General features: G+C 37.1%; 1 protein-coding gene across 1 annotated transcript in view; it reads left to right on the top strand.

Annotated features, from left to right (window-relative positions):
* The first annotated feature begins 299 nt into the window (after nucleotides 1-299).
* The window catches only part of LOC6651891 (FERM domain-containing protein 5), a 249,741-nt gene continuing 233,668 nt past the window's right edge, over nucleotides 300-16,372 (top strand). The window contains exon 1 of the mRNA XM_002074320.4: nucleotides 300-603. Within this exon, the coding sequence (XP_002074356.2) occupies nucleotides 514-603 (90 nt within the window). The 5' untranslated portion in view covers nucleotides 300-513. The remainder of the gene's footprint in view (nucleotides 604-16,372) is intronic.

Genomic DNA, 16,372 nt, shown 5'->3' with positions numbered 1-16,372 from the left:
GAAAGAACGGCCTACAATCTTAGCATAGGAAGTGACGAAGTTTTTGATAAAAGTCACTTCTTTTAGTCACGCGATCTTGATCAAATTTAGCACAGATATATAAAACTGACAAATTTTAATTTTAAAGTAACCGGGTCAAAAGTAACGAAGTTATTAAGAAAAGTCACTGTTCGTGACTCTGTCGTTTGTATGAGCTATGTGTTGAATGTAGATGTACAGAACTAGCTACACACAAATATATTAAAAATGTACATATGTAAATCATTAGACAATTAACGAATAACGCACATGCGCATTGCCTATAAAAAAGTCTTATCATTTGATGGTTATATATTGTTAGATATTTGCAACAGAAGTTAAAATAAAATTATTAAATGTTAGAAATAAGTAGAAATGGCTTAACTTTGGTTAAAGCATTGTTAAAGAATTTTTTTTATAAAACTGTTGGTACCAAAAAATGTGCATTTCTTGAAATACTTAAATATTCGCAAATCTATAACACTGTAACAAAATATGTTTAAAAGCAGAAATGAGTGTCATGGTGTGTATAAATGCACTGTTCGGCTCCTTAACGACTCGGATATTCTAGAATGTGAATTTCAAGTAAGTATTGTTAAAATCGTATTTAAAAAATTAAATACCAATGCGTATGCGATTGCACCTGTATATGCTTACCGTGCAATAAGCGTTCCTGGCGACTCACCGCGGACATCTTGGTGGGATGTCCCAAGGGACAGTTAGGAAACACGCCCTTTAGGTAGCAGCGATTTGGCGATGCCACGTTAGGGATAAACCTACGAGTCCAGCAACATGTGTTATAGAAAAAGAGACAAAAAAGGCCCATTTTAATTGGCAGAAAAGAAAACATTTATAATAGAGTAATTGTTTTCTTCTAAGCTTTGTGCATCGCAGATTATCTGAAGGTTGTAATTAATAGTAAATAAACATACCAACTTTGTTCATATTGTTACTTTTGTAAGCAATACAAAATACATCACACCATCACACCAATGATAAAAATGTTGTTGCATTGCTAAAATTAATAATTTATTATTAATTTTAATTAAATTAATAAATTTATTATCAGTGGTATGATTTGCCGGTTCGAGGTCAAATTGTTGGGTGAATAAAAACAAAAATAAAAAACAGTTTGTTCTTATTTTCTTCTCCGATATATTTCGACCAGGGTCGTCTTCAGGGCAACTACAAAAACATTTAATTGTGATTATCTTTAACATTAATTTAACAACAAGAAACACCTACTTATTTTTACACGTCCGCACACTGTGACGTGGAGCTGACACACTGACTTGCCCCTAATAAATGCCTGTATAAATGCGCGCAGTTGTCTGTATCTACATTATAATTAAGTCTTATATTTGTCGGGGTATTTATTATGTGCAGTATTTCCAAAGTATAACGTTTGTTGTAATGTTGTTCTTGGTCTATTATGTTTACTTCTTCAAAATTTGGGGAATGTCCACTGGCGTCACAGTGGGCCATAAGTGCCGTTTTTTGTACATTGGAGCGCTGACGAAGTTTGTTCTTCAGATCTATGTTAGTTTGTCTAGTTTTTAGCTTCGATTTGGTTGTCCCTATATACATACATGTTATCACAGTTTTCTTCATTGGTCCCGCTGCATGGTATTTTATAAACTACGTTGCTCTTGTCCATTGTATCAATCTTACTTTTTGTCCTGTTGAAAATACTCCGTAATGTGGTGTTGGTTCAATGTGCTATCTTTATTTGTTCTGTTTCATAGAAATCCGAGTATGCTAATCTTTCCGACAGTTGTGAGACATATGTGACGGACATAAAGAGTTTTGTCGAGGTTTCTTTATTGGGTTTCATTTCATTTTCTCTAAGTGCTCTTCCATAATTATGTCAGCTATTATTGGTGACGCTGATGAGCCCATAGGCATTCCTTTTAGTTGTGTGTATATGTTGTTCTTGTATTTAAAATATCTGTTCTCTTGTATACAAAACCGTACTATTTCCATGAATGTTAATTTTGGAATGTTAGTGTGCGCTTTAATTTTTATCCACTTTTCCATAATAGTGTCAAGTGCCAATTCTATTGGAATACTTGGAAAAAGTGATACTACGTCAAATTATATGAATCTTTCATCGTCGCAAATGTATGTGTCATTTATCCACGTCTTAAATTCTGAGCCGTTCTTTACGTTGTATGTTGAGTCTGCCGTTATATTTTTTAATATGTTGACTATGTATTTGCATAGTCCGTAGAATGGAGAACCAATTGATGAGCAGGTTGGTCTCAATGGCGTACCTTCTTTATAAATTATCATTCTAATTTTTGCATCACTTGAGTGCGGTTGTCTAAGAGCGAGTTGAATCGGTCTGTTCCATCTAGAAGGACCCGCAATTTCACACCGCTTATACTTCCCACTTGCACAACTAAACTGTTTGAGAAAATGATTACGTCTCAAATAAAGCATTTATGTAAATCTATTTTATCACCATACCAGCATGGGCTTGTCAAGAATAGTTCTACCACAACTAACCTTTTACAGTTTACATCCTTAGTAATCCAAGGTTTCAAGAAACAAGGGCAAACCGATGTTATATATACGGATTTCAGTAAGGCTTTCAATTAGGTAAACCATGCCTTAATATTATATAAGCTGAATTAAGTTGGCCTTCCGTATGCCCTGCTTACTTGGATTTCACAATATCTACGCAATGGGAGGCTGAGGGTTTTTATTTTAGGTCCTCTCTAAGATCAATTGTGTTGAATCGGGAGTCCCACATGGCAGTCACCTTGACCCATTAATATTCACCATTTTTATACCATACACCCATAGGGTGAAATGGTATATTAAAGTCGCCAAAATGTATGTAACAGGCAGAAGGAAGCATCTCCGACCCCACAAAGTATATATATTCTTGATCGGGATCAACAACCGAGTCGATCTAGCCATGTCCGTCTGTCCGTCCGTCCGTATAAACACCTAGATCTCGGAGACTACAAGAGCTAGAGCCACCAAATTTCGTATGCAGTCTCGTGTAGTATGTACAGTTATTGAGTTTGTTTCAAATTTTTGCCACGCCCCCTTCTGCCACCGGAATTTACAAAAAACAGATTTTCTTAAAAACTATGTAAGCTACCGACATTAAATTTTGTATATAAGCTAGCTTAATACACACGCAGATATTGACTATTTAAAAATTTTGCCACGCCCATTTCCGCCCCCGCAAATTAAACAAAACTGATTTTCTCCAAAACTAACAAAGCTAAAGTCACCAAATTTAGTATGTATACTGGCTTAGTATGCGTGCAGAATATATGTATTTTAATACGTTGCCACGCCCACTTCCGCCTCCATAATTTAGAAAAAACCGATTCTCTCTTGCAATTTTTTGAATATCGCGATCAAATTTGGCAGACTAATTAATCTTATATATTTCTATCAAACTACCAAATTTGATTGAAATCGGACAAGAAACATACAAAATATACGTATGAACGTATTTTGCTACGCGATCCATAAGGGCAGAATTGGCCGTTGGCTAGTGGCGGCGCTAGAGTGCTCGTGTGTTTGTAGAGTGAACGAAATAGCATATGGTATGAGGCATGTTAAAACAATTTAATAGACATACATTTGGTTTTCGAAATTTTAAATATTTGTTTCACCTGGTGTATGGTATACCAAAGTCGGCGAGAGGACTTACTTACTTCATTATTAATGATCTCCTTAGAGTTCTTTTAAGTAACAGAGTTCTTATGTATGCCGATGATGTTAAAATCGCTAAACGCATCGTAGACTCTCTTTCATGCCATACCCTGCAAGCTGACCTGAATGCTTTTCAGGGTGGTTTAGGGCTAACTTGTTATCGCTAAACTGTTCTAAGTGCAAAATTATGTCTTTTCATAGAGGTTCTCCACAATTAACATGTTTCTTTTTAAATAATTTCCCGTTAGAAAGAATTAATAATACTTCTTTGGTTGTAAACTATTTGGGGATATTGATAGAGCACAAACTTAGTTTTAATAATATATATCGCCTAGTGTTGGTAGGGCTAAGAGTATTGATGGCTTTGTTAAGCGTTGGTCGAAGGAGTTCAAGGATCCATATACTACCAGAATACTTTATACAGGGTTTGAAAACTGCGAAACTGTCAACAGTTTTGCTGTGTGCTGTTGCTTCTGCTTCAGAAACTATGAACAGTCGAAGCAAAAGCAACAGCAAAAAACCGAATTCAGAAAATCTGACAGCAAAAGCAGCAGCCAATAACCGAAATAGAAAATTTTGACAAAATACCAAATTTGATCAAATTTGGCCAACAAAACAGTCGAGTTATGCACATAAACATTTTTCCATAAGGACGGAGTTGGCCGTTGGCTGGTGGGGGCGCTAGGGTGCTCGTATGATTGAGTGAGCGAGATACTAGGATATGCTTGTAAGAAGCATGTGAAAATGCATTTGTTTAATAAAGTTGAAATATTTGCTTCACTGGTGTATGGTATACCTAAGTCGGCGAGACGACTTACTTACTTCATTGTATTTTAACTTCTGTTGAAAATATCTAACAATATATAACCATCAAATGATAAGACTTTTTTATAGGCAATGCGCATGTGCGTTATTCGTTAATTGTCTAATGATTTACATATGTACATTTTTAATATATTTGTGTGTAGCTAGTTCTGTACATCTACATTCAACACATAGCTCATACAAACGACAGAGTCACGAACTGTGACTTTTCTTAATAACTTCGTTACTTTTGACCCGGTTACTTTAAAATTAAAATTTGTCAGTTTTATATATCTGTTTATGACTGTGCTAAATTTGATCAAGATCGCGTGACTATATCATATATCTACCATAGGAGCAATCGGTGGACAGAAGGTACGGAAAGAGTAACAAAAAACTTACCAGGGTATACAAACTTTGACGCGGTCGAAGTTAACCTTGGCGCTCTGGTTTATTTTTCGCTTATAAAAAAAAACATGAATTAAAGACGAAGAGATAGAGAGAGAGAAGGCAAAAAACAACTCAATTTTTTCGTTTTTCTGTGCTCTTAGTTTACATGTGCGTAGCAAAAGGTTTGGGTTTAGTAAAATATTTAATACTCATGATTAAAGGTAAATGTCTCTAAATGGCTGTACCCTAGTGCAGGGTCACTAATATCCCGCGTCGGACGAACACATTCGGCACCTCGCATTCAACGGCTGCCGTAGTCCTCACAGGAAAAATAAAGAGCGTACGGGTTGATTTAGTTTCTCACAGTATTTCGCCGCAATCAATGTTTCAATAAATACACATTTTTTTGTACCAACAGTTTTATAAAAAAATTTCTTTAACAATGCTAGGGTGAAATGGTATATTAAAGTCGCCAAAATGTATGTAACAGGCAGAAAGAAGCATCTCCGACCCCACAAAGTGTATATATTCTTGATCAGAATCAACACCCGAGTCGATCTAGCCATGTCCGTCTGTCCGTCCGTCCGTCTGTCCGTATGAACACCTAGATCTCGGAGACTGCAAGAGCTAGAGCCACCGAATTTGGTATGTAAGTTAACAAACAATCTAGCGAACTGCCCCTGCACTAAGTCATAGAAGAATCTGTGCAGCTGCACAATTCCACATAAGCATAAATACGCTGACACAGCGTCTGACCAAGAGCTCATAGCATGACCATACGCCTTACATATTTACTTCTTATGTATTTAGCTTTAGATTCATATTCCCACTTATGAATTTAGCTTTAGATTCATATTCCAATTTATGTACTTAGGTTTAGTTGTCTTTTACTTCCTTCAATATATTCACTTTTTGTATAACCCTTTAGCAATATAGAAGCATAACTCCGGCACTTAGCCGAAACATAATTTATCATATCTAATATATTGCTGATCCACAAGGACGGTGATTCAGATACCTAATCGTATCTCATCCTAATCAACATAAATGAATCCATAAGTTGGATCCCACCAACGGCAACCCCTAACAGGAACCAGTGGACACATTCAACATTATAACTGGCGCCCAACCGGAATTGGATTACCCTCTAAGAATCCACACCCTACCAACATGTAAGTGACTGTTGGGAAAAATAATTTAAAATATATAAATTTGAAACCAAACAAATATAAAAACAATAATAAAAAAAATAATAATAAAAGTGGCAGCATAAAGTGATCTTGTGAATAATTAATAACTAATATGCTTAGAATTTATTTGCATTGAATTTAATTAAGAGTTTGAATGTGTGCGGTCATATTGTTAGATTGAATTCGCTAAGACACTGTATTAAACAACTGTCAATAAGTTGGTCCTATAGGGACATTAAAAAAGAATCTGATAGCGACGAAGATATTATAGTACAATCTAGGCCTCAAGCACTCGATCAAACAGAAATGGATTCACAAACGTTAAAAGTTATAATAGAGAGCGCAGTCAGCACTGCGCTTAACGCACAAGAACAACGCATAAGAGGCGAGATATACGCCGAACTCATACATCTGAGAAACCAAGTAAGCTCACTTAGAATTGAAGCGCCCCAAGTACAGGTGTACGAAAGAGTAACAATTGACCCCAGCATTAGATGTGAGGTTAGACTCGACGCTGCGAAATCGGTGCCGAATTTTAATGGTGACCATGAAGAATATGTGTCTTGGAGACAATCAGCCATAGAGGCATATCAAGCCTACAAGGGATACTATGAGAGTGAAACACATTACCAGGCAGTGATCATTTTAAAAAATAATGTTTGTGGTGCCGCACGCGTAGTGCTTACCTCACATAACACTGTGCTAAATTTCGATGCAATCATTGCTAGACTTGATTGCACATACGCCGAAAAAACGTCTCTGCGCGTTCTTAGACATCAATTAGAAATGGTCAGACAAGGAGACCTAGAATTGAAGCAGTACTATGATGAGGTTGAGAAAAACCTCACTCTTATTACAAATAAAATTGACATGACGCATGAGGAGCAAGCAGCCGTCATTCTTAATACAGAAATTAGGAGCGATGCTCTGCACGCCTTCATGGCAGGCCTGAGGAGGCCTATTAAGGCACTAGTTATACCAGCACAGCCCAAAGATTTGCCTTCGGCTTTAGCACTGGCTCGCAAGGCTGAGAATAGCATAGAAAGGAGCATGTTCGCTGCTACGTATGCTAAAGCAATTCAAGATAGGAGTCACCCAGGGCAAAATAACAAGCAAGGGAATCGCTCAATGCCCAGACAGGGAAAACGTTTTGAGAAAAACCCCCATTTTACAGGAAAACAAGAAAAATGCTTCATGAGAATTTTCGGAAAGAATGCCCCGTTTTTCATTTTAGATACCCTTGATACTTTTGATGCCATAATAGGCTTAGATTTGCTAACGCAAGCAGCAAGCGATCTGCTTACACAGCGGTAGTATTACATATGGCAGTACGGCGGAAGCACTGCAACACCAAACTTGCGATAGCGTTAATTTCACACGCATTGATGACATAATAGTTCCTGATAGCGTAAGAGAGGAATCTAAAAAGGTAATACTGAACAGGATCGGCGCATTTTCGACCTCTAACGAGGCATTGCCATATAACACTTCAGTTATTGTCACAATTCACACAATAGACAACCAAGAAGTGTACTCCAAGTCTTACCCATATCCTGTAGCCGATTTTGTTAATAACGAAATCGCTCAATTGTTAAAAGACGGCATTATAAGATCATCTCGGTCTGCGTACAACAGTCCTGCATGGGTTGTTGACAAAAAAGGCTTGGACTCAAACGGTAACAAAAACAAACGACTCGTTATTGACTTTCGAAAGTTAAACGAGCGAACCATTGCCGACCGGTACCCAATGCCAAGCATTCCAATGATTCTAGCGAATCTTGGTAAGGCAAAATTTTTCACGACTCTGGACTTAAAATCTGGATACCATCAAATCTATCTAGCTGAAAAGGATCGCGCGAAAACGGCGTTCTCAGTAAACGGAGGGAAATACGAATTCTGTCGCTTACCCTTTGGTTTGAAAAATGCCGGAAGCATATTTCAGAGAGCAATCGATGATGTTCTAAGGGAACAAATCGGGAAAATATGCTACGTCTTTCTTTTTTAAAGAAAGCGTCAAATATTTGGGTTTCATCGTCTCTAGTGACGGAACAAAAACTGACCCCGAAAAGGTCAAAGCAATTCAGGAGTACCCCGAGCCAAAGAGCCGCTATGCACTAAGATCGATTTTGGGCCTTGCTAGTTATTAGAGGGTGTTTATTAAGGATTTTGCATCAATCGCAAGACCTTTAACCAACCGGTGAAAATGGAAAAAAAAACAAACACATGTCCAAAAAGGTCCCAATCGACTTTGATGAATAGCAACGTCACACCTTTGACCGCTTAAGAAACATTCTGGCATCCGAGGATGTCATACTCATGTACCCGAACTTTCAAAAACCTTTCGACCTCACCACCGACGCTTCTGCCGACGGGATTGGAGCAGTGTTGTCCCAGGGCGGGAGGCCAATAACAATGATATCCCGAATATTAAAGCAAAGTGAATCACTTTACGCCACTAATGAAAGGGAATTGTTGGCAATCGTGTGGGCTCTTGGAAAACTACAGAACTACCTGTATGGAACCAGAGAGTTGCACATTTTTACAGATCACCAACCGCTCACATTTTCCGTGTCACAAAAAAACACAAATGCGAAAGTTAAAAAGTGGATGGCCTTTATTGAAGAACGTAACGCTCAAATTCATTACAAGCCAGGGAAAGAAAACCTAGTGGCAGATGCCTTATCAAGGCAAAATGTAAATGCCCTACAAGATGAAATTCAACCATGTGCTGCCACCGTCCACAGTGAGCTTTCCTTGACCTACACAATCGAGACAACAGACAAGCCTGTTAATCTCTTTATAAACCAATTAATCCTATAAGAGGCACGCTACAACCTGCATCGGAGACTAATTCTGTTCGGCAGCAAAACTCGCCATGTGATACAATTCACAGACAAGAACGATCTCCTTGAATCCTTAAAGCTTGTAGTGAGCCGTGATGTTGTAAATGCATTCCATTGCGATCTTCCTACATTAGCCGCCTTTCAACATGAATTAGTTCGACTTTTCCCCACAACAAAGTTTTGGCATTGCAGGAACATGGTTACTGATATAACCAACAAAGATGATCAGATTCAGATAGTTAATACCGAACATAATCGCGCACAAAGAGCGCGCACATCAAACAAATACTTCGGGAGTATTACTTCCCAAAAATGGCCAAATTAAATTAAATGAAATCGTCTTAAATTGCAAAGTCTGCTCTACAGCTAAGTTCGACCGTCACCCAAAAAAACAAGAACTTGGGCAAACACCTATTCCGTCTTATCCCGGCGAAATGCTGCATATCGATATATTCTCCACTGACCACAAGCTATTCTTGACCTGGGTGGACAAGTTTTCCAAATTTGCTGTTGTACAACCCTTATTATCCCGAACAATAACGGATATTACTATCCCCATATTGCAATTACTCAATATTTTTCCAAAAATAAAGACAATTTATTGTGACAACGAAGCATCGTTTAATTCAGAGACGATTACTTCGATGTTAAAAAATCAATTCGAAATAGACCGAGTAAACGCACCTCCATTGCATAGCTGCTCGAATGGACAAGTGGAACGATTCCACAGTACATTGCTAGAGATAGCCAGATGCATGAAAATTGATAAACAACTTAATGATACGACACAGATCATAGTAAAAGCAGCAATAGAATATAATAAAACAATTCATTCGGTTACGGAAGAAAAGCCAATAGACGTTATCCATGCACAACACACTGTTTTGCGGGAAAATTTTAAAGACAGAATAAACAAAGCACAACAAGATCAACTCAACAGATGCAACCCAGATAGGCAAAATAGGGTATTTGACGTAGGCGACAAAGTATTTATTAAGAACAATAAAAGGTTGGGAAACAAATTATCCCCGTTGTGTTCTGAGGGACGCGTACAAGCAGACCTGGGAACTTCTGTAATTATTAAGGGGAGGGTGGTCCATAAGGACAATTTGAGGTAATTTTGATCAAGTTCTTTATTTGCTATATCAAACCACAAAGTCACTATAGTCATTGTTTACATTCCCCACAGGTTAATCACCATAATACTCTCAGTCCTAGCCGCAGCAGGGGCACGCATTACCGACTACTCCAATGCAAATTACATTCCCGTGCTAGACGGCAATGTTTTAATATGGGAGCAACGCAGCTACCTAAGACATTCGACGAACCTGACTGAATTCACGAAAATCATAGCCGATACGATAAAACTGGCTGAATTATTTCCCTTGACGAACATGCGAAAATTTATAGAAGTAGACATAAAACATGTTAAAAATCTTTTGTCCGCGTTAATGATACACCACAGGATAGCAAGAAGTCTAGATTTTTTGGGCACAGCGCTAAAGGTTGTGGCAGGAACGCATGATGCGGCAGATTTTGAAAGAATTAAAAAAACAGAAGCACAGTTAATTCAATGTAACAATAGACAAATAACACTGTGATAGTCGAAAAAAAAGACATGGCAAAATTCGATAGTTTCACCCTATTTCGGGTCCTGCGAATCGAACTGCATCATTAGTTTTTTAAGTTATCACGATGGTTTCATACAAAATTTTTTCGGGAAGTTTTTCATCAAAGTTGCCGTTTTTTCGAAAAGGGTGTTTTTTTCATTTGCTTCTAACTTCTAAAATATTAATTTTTTTACAAACTTTCTTCAGTAACGTTTCTTAGAATTGAAACAGCTACAAATGTTGGGAAGACATCTAGCCTCTAAGTCCATCCGTTCCCGAGCTTTGGGACAAAATGTAAAAAAAATCGAATCTTGACCCAATTTTTTTATGTTTTCTTTCTCGCATTTTGTTAATATTGAAAATTTTCCATTCGAATCTGGATCCTAATGTGAGAATTTACTATGCTCAATGGCAGCAGAAGAAACACCAGACCTATCTAATTTACGGTTTATAATATAACCATTTAATCAAATTGAATTTTTATACCCTTGCAAAAATGGTATATTTATTTTGGTCAGAAGTATACAATGCATAGAAGGAAGCATTTCCGACCATATAAAGTATATATATTCTTGATCAGCATGACAAAACGCGATCATAAAGCCATGTCCGTCCGTCCGTCTGGATCAACGCAAACTCCTCCTAGACTGTTAGAGCTACAGAGTTGCATGTAGGCTTGTATATACTGCAGGGATTGTATATTTCGGATTCAGCCGAAGTCGCCAAAGTCACGAACAGTGACTTTTCTCAATAACTTCAATATTTTCTGAGCTATTGTCATAACTTAATATTGGTGAGTTTATTACACCCATAAACAAATCTGCCAAATTTGATCAAGATCTTTCGAAAACAGTGACTTTTGTCAATAACAATAATCAAATTGAATTTTTCTTAGATATGTTAACAAAATTAAACTAACTGTATTTGTTTAGTTTTTGAAAAATGATTATACAGTCGGTATAATAAATGGATATTATTTATTTCGCAACAATATTTGTCAAGGGCGTAGCCTGGTTTGAGCACGGGCGGAGGAGGGAGGGGTCCATTTAAATCAATGACTTAAAGATGAAGTTGATACAACTTTTTATAGGTTTTCAAATCAAAATGTATTGAAAAAGTTAAGTTAAGAAAAAGTCACTGTTTTCGAAAGATCTTGATCAAATTTGGCAGATTTGTTTATGGGTGTAATAAACTCACCAATATTAAGTTATGACAATAGCTCAGAAAATATTGAAGTTATTGAGAAAAGTCACTGTTCGTGACTTTGGCGACTTCGGCTGAATCCGAAATATACAATCCCTTCAGTATATACAAGCCTACATGCAACTCTGTAGCTCTAACAGTCTAGGAGGAGTTTGCGTTGATCCAGACGGACGGACGGACATGGCTTTATGATCGCGTCTCGTCATGCTGATCAAGAATATATATACTTTATATGGTCGGAAATGCTTCCTTCTATGCATTGTATACTTCTGACCAAAATAAATATACCATTTTTGCAAGGGTATAAAAATTCAATTTGATTAAATGGTTATATTATAAACCGTAAATTAGATAGGTCTGGTGTTTCTTCTGCTGCCATTGAGCATAGTAAATTCTCACATTAGGATCCAGATTCGAATGGAAAATTTTCAATATTAACAAAATGCGAGAAAGAAAACATAAAAAAAATTGGGTCAAGATTCGATTTTTTTTACATTTTGTCCCAAAGCTCGGGAACGGATGGACTTAGAGGCTAGATGTCTTCCCAACATTTGTAGCTCTTTCAATTCTAAGAAACGTTACTGAAGAAAGTTTGTAAAAAAAATTAATAATTTAGAAGTTAGAAGCAAATGAAAAAAACACCCTTTTCGAAAAAACGGCAACTTTGATGAAAAACTTCCCGAAAAAATTTTGTATGAAACCATCGTGATAACTTAAAAAACTAATGATGCAGTTCGATTCGCAGGACCCGAAATAGGGTGAAACTATCGAATTTTGCCATGTCTTTTTTTTTTTGAAAAAAACTATCACAGTGTAATCATTAACACAGAAACTCAAAGGCAGATTAATTTACTTACAAATACTGTTAATAAAATAATACAGTCCAGAAGTGGTGAAATTACCGATATCCCACACTTATACGAAACTTTACTAGCAAGAAATAGAATGCTAATTACAGAAATTCAAGACCTTATGCTTACTGTCACACTTGCCAAATCTAATATAATAAACCCAGCCATTTTTGATCAAGAAGATTTGAAATCTATTTTTACCGAACAGTTCACAACAGTCTCCATAGTTAATTTAATGGCTGTGTCCAACATTAAAATATTTCAGTCTGATAGCACCATACATATAATTATAGATTACCCTAGAATTAAACTTTTATGTAAGAAGGTCATTATTTTCCCTGTGATACATGGGGACACCATACTACAGATACACGACAACATAGTGGCAGAATGCGACGACGGAGTGAAGGCGGTCACAGAATGCGTTACCAACAATCACGCAACTTTTTGCAAACTGGCTAAGCATGACTCATGCGCTCGCGGACTACATTCAGGGCAATCTGCTATATGTCGCACGCAGCCCAGTCACCTGGAGCCCATTACAAGGGTTGACGAGGGGATAATTATTGTCAACACGCGTGCGAGTATCAGCGTAGATGATGGCCCTAAGTTACACGTCAACGGAACCCATCTTATAACGTTTGAGAAAAGCGCTACGATAAACGGGACCATGTACCTCAACCACAACAAGGTCGTAAGCAAGGTTCCTGGCATCCCAGCTTCCCCTTTGCTACATATAACGGGACACGATCATGTGTTAAGTCTACCTCTGCTACAGCGAATGAATGAACTCAACCTAAACGCCATCCAGGAGTTGAATGATGATATGATATCCAACGGATCGCCCAAGGTTTGGTTCGCGATCGGAGTACTTGTAAGCTTCTTGCTCTGTAGCCTCGTCGTAGCTGGTTACTGCAGGTACCAGAGGAAGTCAGCTGCTAAACTGCAAAAATTCGTCCAAGAGTCATGCATCACCGAGGACGGCAATGAACTTAGAAGGGGAGAAGTTAACAAACTATCTAGCGAACTGCCCCTGCACTAAGTCTTAGAAGAATCTATGCAGCTGCACAATTCCACATAAGCATAAATACGCTGACACAGCGTCTGACCAAGAGCTCATAGCATGACCATACGCCTTACATATTTACTTCTTATGTATTTATGTATTTAGCTTTAGATTCATATTTCAATTTATGTACTTAGGTTTAGTTCTCTTTTACTTCCTTCAATATATTCAGTTTTTGTATAACCCTTTAGCAATAAAGAAGCATAACTCCGGCACTTAGCCGAAACATAATTTATCATATCTAATATATTGCTGATCCACAAGGACGGTGATTCAGATACCTAATCGTATCTCATCCTAATCAACATAAATCAATCCATAAGTTGGATCCCACCAACGGCAACCCCTAACAGGAACCAGTAGACATATTCAACATTATAACTTGTAGACTCGTGTAGTATGTAGAGTGATCAAGTTTATTTCAAATTGCCACGCCCCTTTCCGCCCCCGCAATTTAAAAAAAGCGTTTATCTCAAAAACTATTCCTTCTAGAGACACCATGTTTGGTATGTATATTCGCTTAGTAAATGGACACATTTTGTTTAGCCTTGGCTGGTCATGCAGTAGCTGGATATCGGCTGGCACGCTGTAAATTTCCGGCACTAGCTCGTCGACAAGGGGGTGTAGTTCTGCCGAAACCCAGTTACCACAATTATTTATGATTCGCCGACTTGCCTGCTTTTCTCATTGCTATATTATTAAAAGTGAGCGTGCATGCGACAAGAGAGAGAGAATACAAAAAAAATCAAAGATAGAAAAGAAAGATAGAAAAAAAAGATAGAATTTCCAACGCTGATAATGCAAGGTGCATTTCTACAGTCGCAATCACTGGTGGTTTTGTGATTGACCTTTGCTCACCCTTCCTATGATCATCGGCCGCTTTTTTATTACTTATCTAAGAGAAAAAAAATTTAGAATTTTAATCAATATCAAAAAAAAAAATGATCGCTCTTACAAATAGACAGAGAAAAAAAATCATCAAAATTTATTAACAAAACAAAACGTCGGCACGAAGTGCCGCTATTTCAGCAAAAGTATCTCAAAATAAAAACAAGAATTAGCGCCAGCAACAGCTGTAGACTAGGCGCACAGACAATTTAGCAATGTGGCTAAGCCAAGAAAGAACATACAAAAAAACGATTTGCCCACGCATAATAACGGGAAACATCTCTTTGTTTGTTGTTGGGGTTTTTTTTCCTTCTTTGTTTTGTTTTAGGTTGGGAATATTACTTTATTGATTTTAAAAAAAAAGGGCAGGTGCAAGGGGTGATGAATATTTTTCGTACATAAATAAATAATGTGTTCATATTACTTACAGCTTCATTCTCCAACGTCGAAAACACTTTCTCCGTACTGCTTTTTTTGTTTGTATGGGTTTTTCTGCTGACTTTGCCGATTGCCTTTACCTTTTCATATTTCCAAATTTAATTATTTTTACTTACATTTAATCATTAGAGTACTTGACCATTCGACACAAAAAAAAACACTAACAAAAAAAAATAATTTATAGTTTTTTTCTCTATACCTAATCCTAGCTTAACTAAAAAATTTCGACATCCTATGTATAAGTTATGACGAGCCAAGCAAAATAGTGAGCGGAAGCAATTGCAACATAGTCACAGTAGCTGTGTCAGCTATTTAGTCGGTCTCACGGTCGTCCGAAATATGATCCTCCAGCTGAGGCGCATTGACCGCGGCCACCAGCGAGGCACGAGGCGCTGATTCAGCAATTCTTGGTTGGCTGTGGGCTTCTTTGGGTCTTTATAAGATATTATAAGTTTAGTTTCTAAATATTTTTCGAGTCGGCAAGTTAGCCGCTAATAAAGAGAACAATAATTAAATATCCAACTTAAATAACTGGCGCCCAACGGCATAAGAAAAATATTTAATATTTAAAATAAATATATTAAAATAAATAATCGAAACTCCGTGGGTGAAAGTCTACGTAAACCAAACGCGAATCCACGAAACACAACGCGTGTGAATAACAACAATTCAAAAAATTTTTTGTGGAAACATAAAACCATTAGGAGAGCTAAAGGCGAAAAACTACAAATCCAAACATCGAACAACGTCATCACCGCCCGTCACACCGACATCTGACTGACACTTGGGGAATTTGTTATAACTAAAATAAGGAGGAAATATCTTAAATTGCAGTCAATGTATTTCATGTAAGTGAGATTTTTGTTCTTGATTTCCATTTTTTTCCATTTTTTAATAAAAAAAGGAATAAATAATAAATAAAAAAATATATTAAAATTTTAGTTATAAAACAAAATTTGCTCTAATAAAGTGTAAGAGGAAAAAAATTCCTTATGATAAGTGATTGCAGTGACGAAGAGTTGGTAGAGCTGTGTAAAGAAATAAAATCGAGTGCTGAAAGTGAAGAGAATAAAACAAAAATGAATGCCCAAGAAGTATTTAATTTAATGCAAGAAGCAGTGAAATCTGCTTTAAATGCTCAGTCTCAACAATTTTCAACACATTTAGAAGAAAAAATAGGAGATTTAACCAGACAAGTGAATGAGTTAAAAATGTCCACACCGGAAGTGGAAGTGTTTGAAACAGTAAAAATAGTACCAGGAGTTGAGTGCAAAGAACCACTTGACATAGTGAGATCAGTCCCTGAATTTAGTGGTAGTCAAGCAGAGTATGTTGCATGGCGGTCAGCAGCAACATTTGCTTATGATTTGTTCCGCCCATACAATGGGAGTTC

The sequence above is a fragment of the Drosophila willistoni genome, unplaced genomic scaffold (genome assembly GCF_018902025.1).
Source record: "Drosophila willistoni isolate 14030-0811.24 unplaced genomic scaffold, UCI_dwil_1.1 Seg485, whole genome shotgun sequence".
NCBI lineage: Eukaryota > Metazoa > Arthropoda > Insecta > Diptera > Drosophilidae > Drosophila > Drosophila willistoni.
The sequence above is the reverse complement of the archived record's forward strand: the minus strand, read 5'-3'. Positions and strand labels throughout refer to the sequence as shown.